Source organism: Rhamphochromis longiceps, linkage group LG5 (assembly GCF_057381845.1).
Source record: "Rhamphochromis longiceps isolate RC_006_pf linkage group LG5, R_longiceps_female_GT1.1, whole genome shotgun sequence".
In the NCBI taxonomy this organism is placed as follows: Eukaryota; Metazoa; Chordata; class Actinopteri; order Cichliformes; family Cichlidae; genus Rhamphochromis; species Rhamphochromis longiceps.
This window is the reverse complement of record NC_140561.1, coordinates 16303133-16323951: the sequence shown is the minus strand read 5'-3', so window position 1 is coordinate 16323951 and position 20819 is coordinate 16303133. Positions and strand designations below refer to the sequence as shown.

The 20819-nt window shown below is 40.1% G+C and overlaps 2 protein-coding genes across 3 annotated transcripts in view; both read left to right on the top strand.

The window, feature by feature from the left end:
• The window catches only part of dlgap4b (discs, large (Drosophila) homolog-associated protein 4b), a 140179-nt gene extending 132127 nt beyond the window's left edge, over positions 1-8052 (top strand). The window contains exons 11-14 of the mRNA XM_085406139.1: positions 1190-1662; positions 3831-3922; positions 5940-6110; positions 6990-8052. Of these exons, the coding sequence (XP_085262265.1) occupies positions 1190-1662; positions 3831-3922; positions 5940-6110; positions 6990-7223 (970 nt within the window). The 3' untranslated portion in view covers positions 7224-8052. The remainder of the gene's footprint in view (positions 1-1189; positions 1663-3830; positions 3923-5939; positions 6111-6989) is intronic.
• A 5603-nt stretch (positions 8053-13655) lies between these two features.
• tgif2 (TGFB-induced factor homeobox 2) lies at positions 13656-19905 on the top strand. Of its 2 annotated transcripts, none has more exons than XM_085406138.1 (4): positions 13656-13984; positions 15413-15651; positions 16323-17738; positions 18644-19905. In XM_085406138.1, the coding sequence occupies exons 1-4, from the start codon at positions 13966-13968 to the stop codon at positions 18656-18658; spliced, it is 1689 nt and encodes a 562-aa protein (XP_085262264.1). In that variant the 5' UTR covers positions 13656-13965; the 3' UTR covers positions 18659-19905. The 2 variants fall into 2 exon arrangements, with proteins under 2 accessions (XP_085262264.1, XP_085262262.1); XM_085406136.1 differs by having other exon boundaries at positions 18160-19905.
• The last annotated feature ends 914 nt before the right edge of the window (positions 19906-20819 follow it).

Below are 20819 nucleotides of genomic sequence, written 5' to 3'. Positions count from 1 at the left end.
TATTCCTATAATGAATATTAACTACTCAAAGATCCCCCCCGGGCATGTTCAAATAAACAAAAATATTAATCATGTGTAATGTAATGGGGGGGGATTAATTACTCACCTAGAAATTCTTAAAAGCCTCCTACATTGAATTCAAATTGTCAAATATGAAGCTATTTTTTGTCGTAATTGAAAAGTTTAATTGCTGGTTGTAAGGCTCCTCATTCATTACTTTCTGTGAGTGATAATTGTGCAGCAGACCCAAATTATCTTAGTTTGCTAAAGTCTGTCTTTTGAACTCAACTTGTAGCAAGTAAATGTGAAAATAGTCTTGAAGTGTTGGACTGTGAACATGCATAATGCAGTTAAATGTGAAATGTGCACACAATTTAAACTTGCCACAGGGTGATGACTCACACTTTTTCTACAGATTATATTCAAGTGCTGCAGACAGTCTGGAAAGTGCAGATTGAGTGTTTTACGCATTTATTAGGCGTGTATACAATCAGGTATCTTGTATAGTAAGTGACTGTCTGCTTTCTTGTCTCCTTACAGTCTTTTGCAAAGTGCTTGAATATAATCAAGATAACAGAGAACAGGGCAAATGCACGTCTGTCTCTGGCAGCTAGTTTTGGCTACGCACCGCGGGAAACTTTAAATATGTCTCTGTTTAATGTGTGGTTAAGATTCATTTGTTTGGTGCAGTGCATTCTGTGACCTGTTTGTATTTTGCTGGTATTGTGCTATGTGACTCTGTTATGTCAGTTTTGGTGCAATGATTCTGTCATTCTTCAGGGTTTTTTTTTTTTTTCTCCCTCTTCTTTATGTTTCATTATTTGACTGAACGCAAACCTCCTTATGTTCATTTTCTGACTGATAACAGTAATGCTCAGTCATTGCATCCATCATATCTAATCAGCCTTAGAAAAACAAGAAGCTAGAGTTCCAATCCTCACAAATCATTTGATGCTGGTCTGAGTGCATCATAATGTATGCAAGGCCCAGACTCCATTATATCCTCTGTATTTATAATGTCTACATTAACCAGTGGAATTGGCTCACTGTTTAAACTAAGAAAGACCTGTTTGTTCCAGTAAGGAGTAAACAGGTTTTCTTTGTTAATGCTGTGCACATAAAATGTCACAATGTTCTTCTAATTATGAAAAAAGGCAAATTTATCACAGTGTCAAATACTTTTTTTCAGGCTCAGTCACTCCAGCAGCATGGCCTCAAAGCACGAAACAGACTCAGACACGCAGGACATCTCTATCATCTCCCATGTAATTAATGCCAAACCCACTGAGAAGAAAGTCATGGTCAATTGTGCCAGTCAGTCCATGAGCTCCCCTCCTGGACGAGACTCTTTAGACAGCGCCGACCCCACCTCTTCACCTCCACCTCCCAGGCAGATTCTCAACCGCTCCACCACAAGAAGCAGCTCTTCCTCTTTTTCGGAAAGTCTGGACCCAGCGTTGGACCCCTCTTCTCTTCCACCGCCAGACCCCTGGCTGGACAGCGGGAATAACAGCAGTGTCCCTCAGAGCGGAGGAGGGGGAACGCTGTGTCGGAGGGACGGCCAGTGGTTCTTGAAGCTACTGCAGGCCGAGACGGGACGCATGGAAGGCTGGTGCCAGCAGATGGAACAGGAAACCAAAGATAACCAGCTCTCAGAAGAGGGTAAGGATGGCAGGGTGCTCACTGTAACACAGTTTTCTCATTGTTTAAGTACCTCTGCCAGCTGGAGAAGGTTGCAGAATAGAAAAAGCATAAATCAGTTTACTTTGTTGTCTCAGATATGGTTTTGGTTGTGTTGACACATTTTGTTATTGTCTGGAACAGAGAGTGTTAAATTCACAGCAGAGCCTATGACTCCTGGGTATTGTTGTATACCACAATGGCAAAATTACAGGAAGAAAAGCAAAATTTCTCAGAAATAAACATGAACTAATTAAACCTCGTGACCATAAACCAAATTCACAAGTTCATTGCACTACCAGTGATAGTTTTGTGTGCAGTAACATAAAGGAAATTGTTTAAAAATTCATACGTAAATCAATCGGGACACACTCCTGAAAAACATCATAACCCTGCGATTGCTCTGGTTTCCTCCCACACTCCCAGAATAATAGACTGAGCTATGGTGGCCATAGTTTTATCGGTCACATAAACCTTAACTAAACAGTCAGTTTCTCCAGGTTAGCTCTGTGATGGGCTGGTGACCTGTCCTCTCCACTGCCCTAAGTTGAATGAATGGATGGCATATTCCAAAGATATTTAGGGTAATTGTGTCATGGCATATGTCTGTGTAGGTTCTCGTCCTGGTCATCGTTATTTAAGTAGATTAGAAAGAGCTTGAAAAGAAAAAACTCAACTTTTTTGAGTTTATTAAAGACATTTCACCTCTTATCTCAAAAACTATGTTATGACATAGTTTGTCCAGTAGGATGCGCTCTTACTCTAGTATTTACAAGAGTCAGCAGGAGTAAGCAGAGTCTGCAGCACATGTAGTTGAGTCCACTTTACAGCTCAGCAGACCGTGGTGCAGAGGTGATTAGGGCTTTCATAGCAGGCTAAGTTGCTAACTGTGATCAGGAGTAGCTTTTTCATACATAAAAATGTTTTTAAGTAAAACATGTTTGTTCTTTATAGTTTTTCTTGCAGATAAAGTGGTTGCATATGTGTTACTGCATAGGGATCTTTTTCATTATAAGCTAGAGATACAAACACACAATTAAAACACGTTTTTTTTCCATTTAAAATTTGAAACTTTCTATCTATGGTTGACATAGCCATAATTTAAGCCAGAAAGTTCCAGAAAGAGCACGCCAAGGCTAAATGTCAAATCACTACCGAAGCGCTTCAGCTCTTCCAAACGTCTGTTGTTGTCTCGCTCCGGCACTTGGTGTGGAGCTCCGTTTATAGGGTCTTGCCTCAAGGCCTCTTCTCACTCTTATCAGAGTTGCACAGCATGGCAGGGATGAGGCGGTAATACCTGGGGTTACCACACACAAACGGGCCTCTAATCTCCAGAATTACACAAATCTAGTCTGGACCTGATTAAACCCCCAGATTAGATTAATGCCTCCACATCAGCCTGTGGCATAGAGCAAATACACACAGTACACACAAGCAGGGCTGTAGGTGGTCAATATTCAGACAAGGCCCTTTCCTATATTTGACTATATATTTGACATATACTCAGGTAGGTGTGTGTGTGTGTGTGTGTGTGTGTGTGTGTGTGTGTGTGTGTGTGTGTGTGTGTGTGTGTGTGTGTGTGTGTGTGTGTGTGTGTGTGTGTGTGTGTGTGTGTGTGTGTGTGTGTGTGTGTTACAGTAAAATATTCAGGATTAAATCTGATGTCGAGCTGTTTTCCAGACCCAGGTGGCATAACACTATAATCATAAATAGTATAATACATTTGAAATGCAGTGATTGAATAGAAGCCGCAATTTTGTCAGGACAGATGTTTGTCTTGATTTTGACAAAGCAAAAGACTAGCATAGTAACAAGTGACAGACAGAAGGCTGGGGTATCTATATAGGCTTACATTCCTTTAAATAGAATCACAATGTCCAATACACTGTAATCCCCTTCATGACATCCTGTGGAGTCTGTTAGATTCACTGTTTCCTACACCTACGTCTAGACCCTAAAGTTTTGCTTTGTATGATAATGTTCTGCACCAAAGAAAAAAACCAGCAAGTGTTTACCCAGTGAGACCAACTGTATGCAGGTCAGTGTGTAAAGTGCCACTATGAATTCTGTCTCTACTTTAGGAGGTAGAAAGAAAGAAAAGAGAAAATCTTCAATGATTGTTACATTTTTTTTTCTTTCTCTCACTGTAGTGCTGGGGAAGATTCGCAGTGCAGTAGGAAGTGCCCAACTCCTAATGTCTCAGAAGTTTCAGCAGTTCCGGGGACTGTGTGAACAAAACTTGGTGTGTACATGGCCTTTCTGTGATGATTCCACTTTGCAGGCTCGCTCACGAGACTGAAAGTCCCAGCTAGTTTCTTGTACCCGTTACCAATTTGGGAATTTGTTGGGGTTTTTTGTGTGTCCACAGCAAGAGCTGCTTGCTTTGATGATTACAAAAGCTATCGCACATATGACAACTAATCTGATATACAGCATATTAGGCCTACACAAAACAAGTCATTGGGATCAACCCACACAAAAGAAAAGGAGCTTAAAATAAAGAAATAAGCCCTTGTTTTAGTGAAAATGGCTATATACCGCATCCTTTACAACAAATGCTGCAAAGTAAGAAATATAGAGCGACTACGCGGTTTATCTAGAATATATGAATATAGATCACAGCAGTGATATAAAGCTGCATAAATGTAGTGCACAGAAAAAGAAGGCACAATCTAAAAGCCAGCCTTCCCCAAGCATTACAAGCAGTGGCTGTGTGAGAGTAAAAGATCTCAGAGCAGCCTTTACTTCATATCGGGCAGTATCTGCAGGTTTAATCAGCAGAATAAACATAGAGGGAACAGTTTGATTTGACACTAGATGCTGAGTGGTTGCCTTCTAGATCAAAGTACTGAATTTATCAACGTGGGAGTTGGAAATGTATGATGTTATTGAAATGACTAAACCGTGCTGCGATAGTAGTCCCTCCAGCTCAACAAAAAGAGTTAAGCTGTGATGTAGCTCCCTCTAGTGCTAAATATGAAAACAACAGCTTTTCTGTGCCATAACTCTTGCTGGTCAAAGCAGGCAGTGCTATTATGCAGCTTTTGTCCTCCTCCATTGATACTTTTTTAAAATTTAATAAGAAGATAAAACTCTTGAGAATTAAAATACCTTTTGTGATCGTGTGTTGGCCAAGAGAGGCAGCGGCTTAATCAGCAGAACATTACACACACAACAGGCACACATTTGCATTATAAAATAATGGAGGCTCCTGGTTTGTTCCTCAACATCCTAACCCATTTCCTGTTATCTGAGGGTGCCGGTTTGGGTCTTCTTCCAGACCTTGTCAAATTGGTGACATGTTTGAATAACTTGCATATGGTTGTTTGAGCTGATGATCTTGGAATCTGCATTGTCTACATATGACTCTCAATCTAAACTGTAAATAGCATTGTTGTAATTCAGCTAAACACATATTAGCAGCAGTTCTTTCAAGCCTCAAAGGAGGTTGGTTTAAAGCCAAAAGAAGGGGAAGGGTCTGTTATAGTTAAAAGAAAAGAAAAAGGAGCAACCAAATAAGCTTTCCGGGTAAGAAACAGTGCTCATTTTAAAACCAAACCTACAGTCAGTGCTATCTACTTTCTAGTCAAACAGCTGAAGGCTTCCATGGACAGTGGTGGTTCCAGCTGTGGTGAAACTACAATACACTGAGGTCCTGAGGTTCCAGTGACAGACGGAGTGTGATGTAAAGAAACCATCCCACCAAGATGATGGCACATCATGGACATAGATACCGCCCTTTTACTTGCCAAGATCATCTCAAATAGATTTAGCCAACTTTTACATTTTCAGTGGTTAATTTTATTTGTATTTATTTATTTTTCATATAAAATTTGTTTTCCATTTTCACACATGCATCATATTCCTGGACAAGACTTCTCTGGTACACTGAAAAGGTTGAAAACAGGCAAATTTGTCAGAATCCTTCTTTTTTGGAGCTTTAGAGGCTACACCGTGATAGCAGGAAAACAAACTAACCCATAACCAGAATGAGTTTGATTCACATTCTGGACAAAAACTCCAAACTCCAAAAAGAAGTTAAGTTGTTTGGGCTTAAGGGTAGTAATAAAAAAAGAAAAAACTGTTTTATTTTTAACAAGGTTTCATCAGCTGTGTAACACTTTGTACACTTACGCTTGACTGCAGTCAGCTTTTATATCTCATGATTCTTTTCTCATTGTAATATTCATTACAGTGTTATATAGATTACATGTATTGTATTCTTACTCCTCAATCATTTTCATCTCTCTTCTGGTTAGAATACAAATGCCAACCCACGCCCTACAGCCCAGGACCTGGCTGGTTTTTGGGACCTCCTTCAGCTATCCATTGAAGACATCAGCCTCAAATTTGATGAGCTGTACCATCTCAAGTCCAATGACTGGCAGCCCGTGACATCTGCAGCTGCCCAGTCAAATTCTGAGCGGAAGGTACTTCCCACCCCTGCTGCCCAGTGCCCTGGCTGGGGTAGGAAAGCCGCCGAAACCGGCCTCTCTCCTCCCACCACCACTACCATTGCTCCCACTCTTCTTTTACCCCGCATCCCCTTCGTGGGATGAACTCTTACAAGGCCTCCCTGTCCAAAGGGGCCAGAGTGATCCCTGTAGGCATGCATGGAAAAATTAAAACATCTCAAAGAGGGCTGACGCTTGTGTGTTTTTATGTATGAAGCCCTACTTTGAGCATGCATGTGTCATTTTTCTGATCTGTGTGTTGCAGCGAAGCATGGCTGAGATGCGCTGGTTCATGTGAAAGAATTCTGGCTTTTGTTATTTAAAAGTCTGTGTGCTTGTGTGTCCTTTGTTGATTGTTAATAAGTAACTGTGTGTATATGTGTCTCTGTGCCTGCATCTTTATGTCAGTGGCTGTTTTACCTGTCTCTGAGGTGCTTTTGCTTCTGTTGCTTGTCAGTATACGTGCATCGGGTGTGTCTTGTGAGCCTTATAATTTAAACTTAATGTAAACTCCCCATCAGTTCATGTTACCATTTCATGTCTTTGAAAATTTATATTCAAATGACTGTTTAGTCTTTTTTTTCTCAGTGTCTGTTTTTCAGGTGTCTGTACTGTCAGTGTCTCTGTTTATCATGTAAAATCACTGTTATTTCAATCTTAATTGAAGAGAATTAGCCCTGTTGTACTGTCTTGTCAAAGTCCTGTCTGCAGATCTTGTCTAAACTGATGAAAGACCTTGATGTTTCTTGATTATATTTTCTCACTGGATGATATCTGTCTTTTTCCCCCCTTATCTCCTCTTTTCACACATTACTCTTCCCTCTCTGTCACTTTCTGTCACTCCCAACACGACAGGACGAGGAGAAGGCGGCGTCAAAGAAGCCTGGTAAGGTACGACCACCGCTGGGCCGCGAGAAGAGTGCCGACTCTTCATCCAACTCTTCCTTGAGCTCGGCAGAGAAACAGCGACAAGAGGCTCGCAAGCGTCTGCTGGCTGCTAAGAAGGCTGCCTCGTTTCGCCAGAACTCGGCCACAGAGAGCGCAGACAGCATCGAAATTTACGTCCCTGAGGCCCAGACTCGTCTCTGAAAGAAACTGTGAGAGAGGGCCGTTGGGTTGGAACAAAGGACAGTTAAGTGTCAGTTAAACACCTGGAGAAAGGAGAGGAAGCTTTTGCAATGTAAATGAGTCATCTCAGTGAAGATGGGTACGGGTGGAGGGAAAAGAGTGGGAAATTCCTGAGTTTGGAGGGTTTTGACACATTCATACAATAATAGGCTGGTCCTGGTGACTTCAAATGAGCAAACAAGTCATTGAATATTTCTCGGACCCAACGGACTTTGAAGCAGGAGACTCCTCATTTGAGTCTTGCCATTGAAAACCTCAGCTGATGAACTTTATCTTTTCTTGTTACGGTTCTTGATATCATCATAAAAAATTGTTAATGAAGGTATTGTTATAATGACAATTATATCCTAAAGAATCTATATGAAGACTGTTTTAAATGTTCCTGTATCTCGGCTATAAGATATTTTAAGCAGACAGAAGGCAAGCGTTTATGCTTTTCTGTCTTCCATCGTCCTGCTCTCTTCCCAGACCATTGGCCATCTTGTAGCTTTTGCACAACACCGCCTTGTGGCCATCACAGACACTGCACACATACCACAAACTCACCTGTGTGTCTTCCTCCTATTTATTTGTTTGTTTGTTAACTTTCTTCATCATTTGAGTTATATAAAAATCAGTTTAGATCAGGTTATTACGAATAGTTTTGGTGTGATGAAACTGAAAGTCAGGTTTAAAGGGGTATTTGTATAGGTAGCAGTTACCTCTTGCGTATGTCCTACAGAGTCGATTGTGTCAAAGATGTTTTTTAACAAACTTTAGGTTTAGTGTCTGAATAGATTTTGAATGAGAACGCATCCCAATAATCAGGCAAAGCTTGAGGACATTTTAGGATACGCACTACCGCTCGAAAGTTTGGGGTTTTTTAGAAATGTTTTTGTTTTCTTTGTTTTGTGAAGAGAAGCTCACTTGTTTTAAGCTAATGTAGCACTGACCAGCAGAAATGTTATAATTGGCAGCAATTAATTACAATTACCAACATTTCAGGCATACTTACCTTCACTCCTGTGTTCTAATGGCATGATCCCTAATACCAGTTTGTCATATTAAAAGAATAATTATTAGGAAACCTCTTTCAGTTATGTTAACATAGCTGACAAAACTTGTGCCATTAACAGAAGCCATTACATTACATGCCATTACATTTAATGTTGTTTCTTTCACTGTGGATTAGATGTTTAAAAAGACATTTTAGATAACTAAAATTAAAACAAACTGGGGGGAATTTAAGACTATAACTGAAACAATTTTGTGAACTTGGAACACTAATAAATATATAGAAATAAATATATAGAGGAGATATCCTTAATTACTATCTGTTAGTTATGTCAAGAAGAGGCTTTGATGTGTTTGAAACTCAGGATCTCTGGACACTGTGAACCAGCTGCTTTCAAAAAGTTATGTGATTTTATTGTAATACCTGGACTGATTTTCCTAAATCTTGTCTTTTATTTATACAGTCCATATAATATTAATTTAAATGGACACTAAACCTAAACATTTTCAAAGAATAGAAATTACCGGTAAATTGAAATAAGAGAATCACCCCTGGGAAAATAACTGAAAAACAAACAGTCAAAATAAAAGGTAATTGGAAATGGCTGAAGCAGGTCCAGATATTGTCACTTAATAAAAACATTTATTGACTCATACAATGTTTTGTTTTTTTTTGTTTTTTTACTACTCTGAGAAGTGCAAACCAGCTCTAAAGAGAACAGAAAGAATGAGATAAAACCCTGTAGATCATTGCGCTAGGAGATGTAAATCACTCATAAATCAGAGTTTCTAGTCTTCTATTGGCAGCTTTATGAAATGGTTCCCATAAGAGCCAAATCATGTTGGTTTGTGAAAAGAACAGTACACACTGTTTAACTTTTCAGGCATGTAATAGGTAGTTCCCTTTTTTTTAAGAGCGTTTTGAGACTACTCTAAAACCCATAAAGGCTGATCTATCAGGCTCTTAACTATCCAATATTTTTAATCAGCGATACAGTTTTCATAACATTATCAAATAGGTCAGGAGCGCACTGCTTGCATTACCAGTACCATGTTCGCTTCTCGTGTTAAGTTAGAGCAGTCTGCCTGAGAAGCACGAGTCAGCACTCTGCATCTAAAGACCCAGAGTGTCAGTTTTTTTCTCCCCAAGTGAAACATGCAGCTCTCAGCAAAATCAGTGAAAAAAATAATCTATTTATAGTCATGTTGTCAGGCTAGCAGCACTATAACTGATATTTTTGGTATAATTTAAAGATGTGGAATATATCTGAGAAACGTTTTTCACAAATGTGGAAAAATGCAAGCTAAATAAAATGTCATTAATCCGATATAATATAGGAGATAATTACCAGAAACACAACGAGGGTTATAATTATTTTATTATCAATAAGTTACCAGAATCTTTGACAGGGAACATCTTTCCTGGTGCACTCTTTCTTTCTGTACTGTGTGTGAGCCACAACACTTTATCGAGATAGCTGTCATGCATAGATAGAAGTTAGGTAGCTATCTTGCACTTGCTGATGTAATCTGCCACTGGAGCACAGGATTGATCCCTTGATATAGATTCCAGTAATGATTGATTAATACATTTTGATCTGCAACATTTTTGTAAACCTTTACTTTATACGCAGCGTAAGGTTTATCCTGCAGCTGCCCTAAATTAACAGTATTGGCAATTACAAAAATCTTTTTTTAATGTTCGTCTAATGGTCAGTCCACCGGCATGCGCACGCTCTTTAATAAAAATGATGTGTTTAATTCTAAATATAATTATTGTTGGTAACCATGAATTATCAAAGTTGTTGTTTTGCAAAAGAGTTTTTTTTTTTCTTTTTAATGAAGATCCCAATTACTGTTATTTGCTTGCATTCATGAATTAGTTTTTGTGTTTGAATGTTATAAGTCTGATTAATTTCAGACTTGTCTGAGAAGTCCAGTGTACCAGCTCAAGTTTGGGTATATTTTGATTGGTCATTTTTAGTTTTATACATGTTTTCACAGATGTGAAGTGGGAGTTGTGCAAAATTACCTCAAACTTTTGAGGGGTAATGTTTACCCGACAGAATGACACGGGGAACTATATACCGAATATTTATTCCTGTTGTTGGGACGAAATCTTTCACTCCTCCTGGTGTCTTTTGTCTTCTCTTTTCCACTACCTTAGCATTTTCTGTTTGTGCTGTAACTGCAGATACTTAAATATTTGACTTCTTTAAGTGCTTTCATCTAGGCTTCATGCAGCAGGCACAGTGAGCAGGTTTCGTGTTTCCAGAAGTGTTTTTTGATTTTATTTCCCATCACTCAACAAAATAACGAAATCAAAGTTCATTGTTACATTATCTCCCCCCCCATCAGAGGAGCACCCAAAATACCTGCACTTATTTTTATTCAAAGAAGACTTTCTTATTAAAGCATTACATACATTAGTGATTGTGTTTTAATCATTTATTCAGTTGCTTTTTTTTCTTTCCACTGAAGACTGCGTAAGCCAAAGATGAATTCACTGTTTTAAATTCATCTTGTGTATTTAAATGTCAGCTTCAAGGAACTCAAATGTCGACTGTGAAAATAGATTAAGTACACTGTAGCCATAGCAACATATAGATTTAAAGATTTTGATAAGTCCATGTTTGACAGCAGAACTGGCCATCACTTGTGGATCAAACCTCTTCGTTTGGTTCATGAACTTAGGAGTTTGCATTTTGAAAAGCATCGTTTCTGAAGTCTGCAGCAACAGGGGCTGATTTTTCTTTTTCTTTTTTTTCACTCAAGAAAACATATGATGTCTCTGCCATGTGTTTACAGTGAAATTACATAGCTGGCATTGCATAATTTGCATGAAGGGGACACATCGCTTTGATTGCACATATCCCCTCACTTTAGATTTTTACACTGCGAGTAGCATACCGAACCAGCGAGTCACCCCTGACATGCCTTAGATCAACCACTGTCATTTGCCTGTCTTCCACTTTCAGTTGGTAAGCAAACAAACTCCAACTGTCCTCTCCTAATTACTTGCCACTGGCCTTAGCTGTTGCAGTGTCTGTTTCTCACCTGCTGTGAACCAGAAGTACATAATTTGAATTGGAAATACCAAGTAAGCACCACTTCTTACTCTTGATTGCTCACCATTCTTTCGCTGTTGTGTTTGCCTGCTGGGGATGTCTCTCAGCCAGAAAAATGGCACAAAGGTGTCAATAGTTGGCTCCGTGATGGCTGTCAGTATACCCCCTTCCGTTTGACTGGGGGTGAATAGGGCCGTTAACATCTGAGGCCTACAGTGTGACTCAAACTTGGTGGTTGGCTTGATTTAATTTCTGACTGTCTGGAAGAACTCGTCTGATGAAATCTTCTCCTAAAATAAGCATAGATGTCTCTTCTATATGTAAGCAGGGCGGCTTCTAGTGGATATATATGTATCAACGACAAGATGACAGTGTCTTCACTCTATGCACTCACTGCCATGTTTTACAATACCTAATAATTATGTAATATGTTACATAATTTCATGTATCATTTTCTTTTCTTCATATTTTTCCCCCAAATATTGCTTGCTTGCACAAAACCGTAGGACTTGAATGCAGGTAAAACACAAATGTGGCATCTCCGGCGCACTAAGGGGAGGAGGCCAGGAACACAGAGAAAGTTGTTCTGTGATCTGTTTCAAACTGAGAGTCGAGACTTTTTCCAGCCTGCTGATGACTGTGTCTGTGTGTGTGTGTCTGTGTGTGTGCATGTATGGGAAACCAGGGGATGTAAGTGGGGTACTTAAAGAGACAAAAGAAAGCTCATCTCATACATTTAAACAAAGCTGTTCTTTAGCACACAAATAATCACTGGGGCACACCTAGCTGGATTTCCTGGGTAGGTTTATCAGTGACTCACTCAGTGGCACTGTGGGGGGGGGGATTGCTGCTCTAAACTATTGATTTTTATGGGTGATAATGAATGGGCTTTTATTTAGCATCACACTAAATGCATGATGAGTTTCATATCAGAGCATAGCTTTGATGAGCAGTCTATATTTTTTTTCTGTGAAAGGGTAAAAGTTTCATTTTGGGAATCCAAGTTTGATACATGTTTGCACATTTAAATGTGTTTCCATCAGACAGTGTGAATCTAGTGAAACTAACCCCACGCAGTACTCTGAAGAGAGGGGGAGGACAAAAAGCTCTTTCGTATCCCTTCATTGTTTCTCTGACTTTGGAATATAACTGGGAAAAGGGGGTGAAGGGCAGGGGCAATACTCTTTTAAACATGAGAGATATGATGTAGCAAAAAGTGTCTGTACAAATCCTAGAAGAAATACTTTATGAAGCAAGCACATACTTTAAATCTGTTCTTTAAACTACTCTTATAGGCTGTGTGTAATTCAAGGTCTGTGGGTTTAGTAAAACTGGTTGTGCTGTCTGAGACAAAGTTGTGAGTGAGTGGATGTGCTCATAAAGTGAGATTTACTTAGATTCTTGTCACTATACTCTGGTAATATTTAAAGTATATGCGCAATACTGAGTAAAAGGGTTGTTTGATATTAAGACAAAACTAATAATCTTGCATTTCTCCCCGTGCTTCTAAAAATGTCTTCTGTAAATAAGAACAAAGTCGGACTAAAATCCCCATCTTTTACAATGCTGTAGAGCTATTTATACTATTTCAAGGTTGTTCAAATGTATAATGCAGAGACCTAAAATTCAATAAATGCACACAGTACTTTCTCAAAAACGTCATCATGGCTGCCTTTATTTTAGTGTTTTGCTCTTTTAAAAAGGTGATTTCCTTTGCTTTTTTGTTTTAAATAAGTGTAAAAATCGTTTTTAACACCGAAAACATACTATGATCTATAGTCTTCATTTACAGTCATCTTACGTTGATTTGTTTGTGCTATCAATCTCACAGAAACCAAAACTCCCGCTTATTTTCTGGAGGAGTTTGAGTCTTCCACAGATGTCGAGAAATCAAAACAGTCCCATTTTTGTCAAACGAGCCTCTCGGGCTTGAACAGAAACCGAGCAAAATGAATAAGAAATCACCAGTCAACTCTTAAGACGCTTGTGTTTTTGTGTTACGTTTTACATATCTCAAACAGAGATATAAGCTATCCCCTGGAGACGATAATAAAATGACCACAGTGGTCTGAAGGGATTACACCGTTGTTATATATACATCCCGCTTGTGTCTATGTAACCACTGGGTTGCTAGTTGCTCCCCTCCGGTTTTAACCGCGTCGAGATAATAAGAATGTTTCAATGACTGCGCTGTATTTTGAATGAAATGGTTCTCCCGTCACTCACTGTGACACCGAGCCAGTCTTCTGCCTGAAAACGCGCCGCGATTGGCGCATGTTCGCCTAGGAATAAACGCCGCGACGCGATTGGCCGACAGCTGTGAAAGGGGTGGGACGGACTGTCAAGATTAGCAAACCGCTGCAGGTAAAAGGAAGGAGCGACAGAAGACAGCCAACATTTATCTTTGCAAGAAAGCGAAGAGTGTGGTGGAAATGTGACTTTTGTTTTCTCCTCACCTCCGTGCGGCACAACTCTAGCGGCGACGGCTTTTAGTTTTTTTGGAGTCGGGACGAGAGCACCAACACCTTCGGCGCCTTGGAAGAAAGTGTCGCTGTGTCAACCATCGTTTGGCTCCCGGGCACGCTTTGTAACAACGAGCAACTTGGACAGCTGCGTGTTTTCCATACAGCTATCGACAAAGAATGAAAGCAGTCAAAAGAGGTGAGCTCTACTCGTCTTTTGCCGTGTCCGTTTCTCGCCAGCGGAGTGTCTGCCTACGAGCCCCTGCGTGGCTTTTCGCTGTTGACTCTGGCTGGTATGCGGGGGTTTTTGTTGCGAGCAAATGCAGCGTGTGTTTGTGTTGAAATTTGGAGGGACAGCTAGCCAGCTAGTTATCTCTGGAGGCAGGCATGGTGTCCATCTGGCGGAGCGACATGCGGGGAGGCTGTGCGTCCCTGCTCGCCTCCTTTTGTGCCTTCCACATGGCTAATTTACCCGTTTTCCCTCCAGGTTGGTCATATTTTATTTTATGCAAGTAGTGGGGGTTTTTGTTTTGTATTTTGAAATGCATCCTAATTTCTCTAACAAAGCGGTCTGTTGTGCATAGCTGGGCGATCATTTTTTTCTTTTTACGGTCTCAGCAGCCTGAGGCCGTGACCATGTATTAAACTTTTTTACTTTTTCAAGGCTTTCCAAGGCGACCCCGAGCTCCAGATGCCTACAAAGGTAGAGAGGACATTTTGTAAACACAAGTTGATCAGCGTGATGCTGATGTGACAAGCTGGCCTATCGGAATGAAACCTTACTAAGCCAGCCCTGCACTGAATTGTATTTGCTTGCTGTCAGTAAGATAGTTTGGAGAGTTTTTTTTGTTGTAGATCTTAAAGGGTCCGTGCCGTGAGCCAGTGGAGTTGTAGTATCACGTACGTCACGCCTCTTCGGGGCACTGCAGGGAATGCCTCAAATCTCTGTCAAGCGAGAAGTCCTGTTTTTTGTCAGACCCAGTTTGACCACATTAAGGCTGTTTTTTGAAATATCTATCCTATTCATAGAGTCGGGCTGTCTGAAATGTTTTTATTAATAGTAATAGCTGTTTTATTTCCCTCCTGCCCTTTTTGTTGAATCGGCTCGAGGTGCTTTGCATTGTCAATAGATTCCTGGGCCACTAGCTACTGTGATGTTGATATGGCCACAATGTCTTTGTGAGGACAGGCGCTACCCCCGGGGGTCAGGTTTCACCCAGCCCCACAGAAGGACATTTACTGCATTCACTTGCCCACCCCTGGGATCAGGCATGCTCCATTTTGAGGGGAGATTCCCTCCAGTGCCAACCATAAGTCTTTTTTTGCAAGGCATGTGTAGCACAATATCACAAAGCTCTTGTAAATCTGTTTGTTACTATGTAATAGTTAAAAAAATAGCAGTAAACAAGTACTGTTACTTTTATGTCCTTGATCAAACAGTTACCTTCCTTTAATGTTTGTTTACCTGGTGTCTGAAGAACTGTGCCTAAACCACACCATGCATGAGCCAGAATAAGTGATGGGTAACATCAGAATCAGAATACTTTATAAGGACTACCTCCTACAAACCAAGTCAGCCAGGGGTGTAAAAGTCAAAGTGACTGACGTCTTGCCTATTTTCTCTCAGCTCTCACAGAGGATACTTGCCCGGAGCGTGAGGAGCACACCTCAGCGGACAGCGATGATGGCTCCCCGCTCGACCTGTCAGGAAGGGGACTCTCTGGGAAGCGCCGTCGCCGTGGTAACCTGCCCAAGGAGGCGGTGCAGATTCTCAAGAGCTGGCTGTACGAGCACCGCTTCAATGCCTACCCTTCAGAGCAGGAGAAACAAAGTCTGTCGAGCCAAACCAGCCTCACGGTGCTGCAGGTAAGGAGCAGGTTTTCATTTATTGATTTATTCTTTTCACTCGCGAGAGAAACTTGCATCAGAGGCACGACGCTACGTCTGTTAGTACAAACAAGTGTGACGCGTATTTGGCTGATGATGTCTGATGGATTGTGCATGTAAATCTAAAAGCACTTGCTGCTTTAACTGCTCTTTCTGATTGTGAACAAGTGAAAGCAAAACAATAGTTGAATGTTAGTAGAATGTATGCATTGTACTAAAGAGAATAGCATTTTTCCCAGCCTTCCTTTTTTTACTTTGTTGCATCAGTGGTAGACGTTTCCTCTTTCCCTCCCAACACGTAGGCATGCACAGACAGGCTGCATTAGATAAGGCATTTGCAGATCAGTATGAGGCTGCAGCAGAGTTTCTTGTTATGTAGTCAGTTCACTGGAATGCCTTTGACTGGCTTCTCTGTGGCTCAGCATATTTGAGCTCAAACCTTCATTGCTGCCAGCTGTATGGGGGCACTCACGCCTTGTCTTGTCATGTGAGAGGCTGTACCACTAGAGGGAGTGGTGCTTGGGTACAGGTTTAGGTGAAGAAACGTTGCTGTTTGCGTCAGTTGTCTGACACTTCTTTTAGGCTGGTAAGCAGAAAATATTGGTTCTTCTCATACCTGAAATCTACAGTTTTTGTATTTATTTTCCCAGATCTGTAACTGGTTCATCAACGCACGTCGCCGCCTGCTCCCTGACCTGCTTCGCAAGGATGGCAAAGATCCCACCAAGTTCACCATCTCTCGCAAGGTTGTAGGTAGAAATGAGGGCCACTCCTCTCCCAACCCATTGCCGGAGCGCCCATCTGTCATTCATTCTGCCCCTGTTTTCGACCTCGGTGTTCTCGGAAGCACAGCAACAGCTATTCTGACAGGAGCAGGTTACCCTGGTAAGGAAGTGTCAGTCCAGGCACTGATGAAGCTGGATGCACAAAGTCTGCTGATGAAAGTGAAAGAACAGGGGCCTTATTTGGCAAGTCTTGCCAGCAGAAATACAGCAGCTAGCACCACCAATGGCCTCTTCAACACACCTCCACCAACTCCTCCAGATCAATGCGCTCCCCCGGACTTTAGTGCTTTGCGCCTCCTCGCAGATGTAGCTGCGCAGAAAGCTATAGAGCTGGAAAACGAAATGAAGCTGAAGAGCCAGAATAAACCCACAGAGACTGAACAAGCAGAGTCACAGAGCAGCACTTGTAACCGAGAGATAGGCCTCACACCTCCTCCAGAAGACAACCAACAAGTCTTGGATCCTTCCAGGGTGCAGCATCTAATGGAGACAGCTATGACCGTTCCAGCATCAGATGTGCCTTCGGGAAAGGATTCGGTGCCTGCGAGTACAGAAGCATCTCTTCCAGTCCCAGCTCCAGTCTTTTTCTCAGCTCCAGGGATATCACCTCTTCATATGAATAAAGTCATCGTTTGCCACATAGAGCAGGATCAGCCTCAACTTCTTACAGCCCATCTGCCAACCATGATGCCAGTACCTGCCTTAGTCTTAAAACAGCAAGATCCTCACAAACCAGTAGCTGCTCCAGCCTCACCAGCTTTAGCCTTCAGCTCAGTTGCAACTCCGTTGTCCACTACATGTCCTGCAAGTGTGCCGGGCTCAGTGCCATCCCCAGTCCTTCTGCCAGTCACAAATGTATCTTCCGTCTCTGCAAATCAGGAGTTATCCACAAATGTAGCTGTTGTTCCACCCACCAGAGGAATACCACTTCAGCTGCCATGTCCCAGGTCCCCCTCAACTCCAGTTGCAGTAGCATGCCCACTGCCATCTTCAGCTGTCATGTCTTCTGAAGCCCCAGTTACAAGCCCAGCATCAGCCTCTGCCCAGGTTTCAGCCGCTGCCTCAGTTTCGCCCCAGTCCGCATCCATCACACCTCCTCTTGGCCTCAGTTCCCAGCACACCGCCTCCCAGCAGCCCACGTCCCCGAGCAGTACCAGCACAAGTAGCAGTAGTTCACAGAGGAATTCAGCTTCTGTGCCCCGTGTTTGGAGCATGGTCACCAGGCAAAGCCGCTCCCTGGGGAAAACCCCCATTAGTGCCGTGTGGGGCCCACTGCACCCGGTGAGTGAAACTGTCAACTAGGAGCTCTTTTAAAAATATATATATATATATATATAGTTGTGTAGACCAAACACTAATTTTAGTATGGACAACACTATATTGGAGAATGTATTATTATTATTTTTTTAATTTTTTTATTCATCACCAGTACGTTTTGATATGATTTTTAAACCTGAGCCTGTAGAATGTGCAGCGGGGAATTAGTTAATCAGATGTGCAAACTGGGATGAAGTAAAGTAACCAACATAATGGTACTTATAAAATAGAAAAAGAGATGGGAAAGAGACTGTGTTTATTATGCTGTTTGACAACAGAAGGGGGTTTTCTTAAATCACTTTCATAATGAACATTCCTGTAGCGTAAATGCAAAAAAAAATTTTTATGTTTGTTTTGTTTTTTAACCTCTTACCATTTTTACCAGGATGTATTGATCGCCCACTTTTTGGTGTAATTGGCACCACCAGCAAAGTTGGCCTCTTTAGTAGCAGTACTGGATTTTATTGAATGTACAAAAGACACTGACTGCGAAACATCCACTCCCCTCTAGGATAAAAATGAGGGCATGGTTTTGTTTTAATATTCACATCACCATCTTCTTAGTTTAGTGCAATGTGTTTATTTTTTATTATTATTATTATTATTATTCATTTTTTTTGGGATGAGAGAAACTGATTTTTACAGCAGCAAGCTCGGACCCTTTCATAATGTATTCCTGTTGTTTTAGTTAAAAGGGGAGTGACTTGTTGTGTCAACTTTCTGCGAAGTATATGCTTTTTTTTTTTTTTTTTTTTTTTTTTTTTTTTGCCCTTTTTTTTGCCCTTTTTTTTTTTTTCTACAGTTATATCTGTAGTTTTAATTAAAATCAGTATTATAGTGATTTAGCCAAAAACATGTTTTTCTTCTAGGCAATCATCTGTTAACATGAAGCCCTCACAACTCCACGACGCATTCAGTTTAGTGAGAGAAATGGTGCTTTTATGGTTTATAATATTTATGGTTTCTATGTTCCCATTTTATTCAGCAGATATTTCTCTGTGCACATAGGTTCTCTGCAAAGCAAATGTACCACACTCAGTAGCTGACTTTTTGTATATTTAATGTTCTAGTATTTCCTCATCTGTGATTTCCACTTTTATTTACAAATGGTTTCTATAGACTTTCTAATCATAAAGTTTTAGTTTCCATGAAACTGTAATAGGATGAACCACAATTTGTGGCTAAATGCCATCTCAACTTTTAACAGTAGCAGTGTTTGTGGGAAAGTTACATTTGTATGAGAATAATGCTGTAGCAAAAGTTAATCTACAATACTATCATGTTTACCAGTGTTACCGAGCTGTGTTTAGCTCAAACGGTTAGGTTTATTCTGCGTTTTTGTTTAAATAAATGTGTGGGTTGTAAATGTTGTCATACTGCCAAGCATCGACCATCACAATCATTCCTAGAAGAGAAAAAAAAAAAAAAAAAAAAAAATTCTTTTTTTTTTTCTTTCCTGTCTTGCTCTTGTCAGATATGAACATGGGAAAATGGTCATACATTTTTATTTTACTGTTGTTGTTGTTTTGTTTGTTTTTTTGTTTCCTCACTGCCACTTGTATTTCAGGATTTAGATTTTTCTTTTTAAGGCTTTATTTTGTTCAGGTATTCTGTCTGATGTGCATTTATACCTCAATTTACAAAAGTCATGTCAGACTTGGGTCATGTCAAGGATATTAAGTATTAAACGCAATCTTTCTTTCTTTTCTTTTTTTTTTTCTTTCTTTTTTTCCATTGATGCTAAATCATGTCACTGTGAGTACACCTTAATGGTTGTAATACTGGATGGATGACTAAGGCGTTTTTGTTTAATGGCAGTGCTTTATATTAAGTTTCCTATGATGTGCTTTTTTTTTCTTTTTTTTTTGATGTTTTGACTTAAGCTTTATAACTGTGTGGCCTCTGTAGAGCTACATGCATTCAAAACGTGATCATTCAATTTCATGTGACTCGCAACTGACTGCTGGTAGTATGGCTGACTGTTGTGCCTTAAACCTACAACTGATTAAGATGTCTCATTTTATATTAAAGACTTAAACAGTCTGTGCAATATATGCCTTAAATTTAAAATGTCTTGTCTTTTTTTTTTTTTCTTTTTTTTTTGTATGAGCCTTTCAAGGAAATAAAATTTCAAAACTGTTTATAAATGTTTCATTTGTCTTTGTTTTGCTTCTGAAAGCAAATTGATCACTTGTGAGTTCCTTCTGTGCAGTAGTGGGGTTGACCTCGATTTCTTCAAACATCTTGGCTAAAATTCAGAAATTTAAAAACCTTTGAAGCTGCTTTTAAAGGTATAAATATCGAAGTTTCTAACTTGCAATCTGTCTATCATTGTGAGATGTTTCGTTTAAAAAAACAAACAAAAAAAACAGGAAGCATTCTTTTTTTTTACTTTTAGCAAATTACAAAATTTAAATGACAAAATATCTATTTGAAACAGCTTTCAAATAGCATGTTTATTTTAGCCCATCTACTACTGTGTGTGTGTGTGTGCACATGTACTCCCAGATATGTTTTTAATCTAAACGAGTAAAAATATGATTCTGTAGGGTTTATGGTGGCACTTGTCTTTATATACAGAGGCAAGAAGTTTTATTACAATTGGACCAATTTAATGGGACAAATTGATTTGCTGTTGAGGAAAATCTTTATTTTACTGTCCAGATGTTATAATAGCAACCCGACACCTAGATTTCTTCTGGTCTATGATATGAGATTTAAAAATTTAAGCAACTAGAAAGGGGTGGGGTGGGTGGGGGGGTTGCAACATATAACAGCTCATGCATATTTGTTTCTGTTCATATGCAAGTCATGTAAACATAGCTGGGATGTCATATTTCTCAAAATGAATCCAATGTTTCTTTCTGTCCTACCTCAAAGGCTCAGCCTAACAAGCAGAGAAAAAAAGTGTTACATTTTAATCAAATTTATTAAAAACTGGTCCATTCTCTTTAAACCCCTGATAAAGACACAAAACAACCAAAAACCATTCATGTCAGTAAATGTGTGTTAGTGAATATGTACTTATTTAGTTAACGCTGCAAC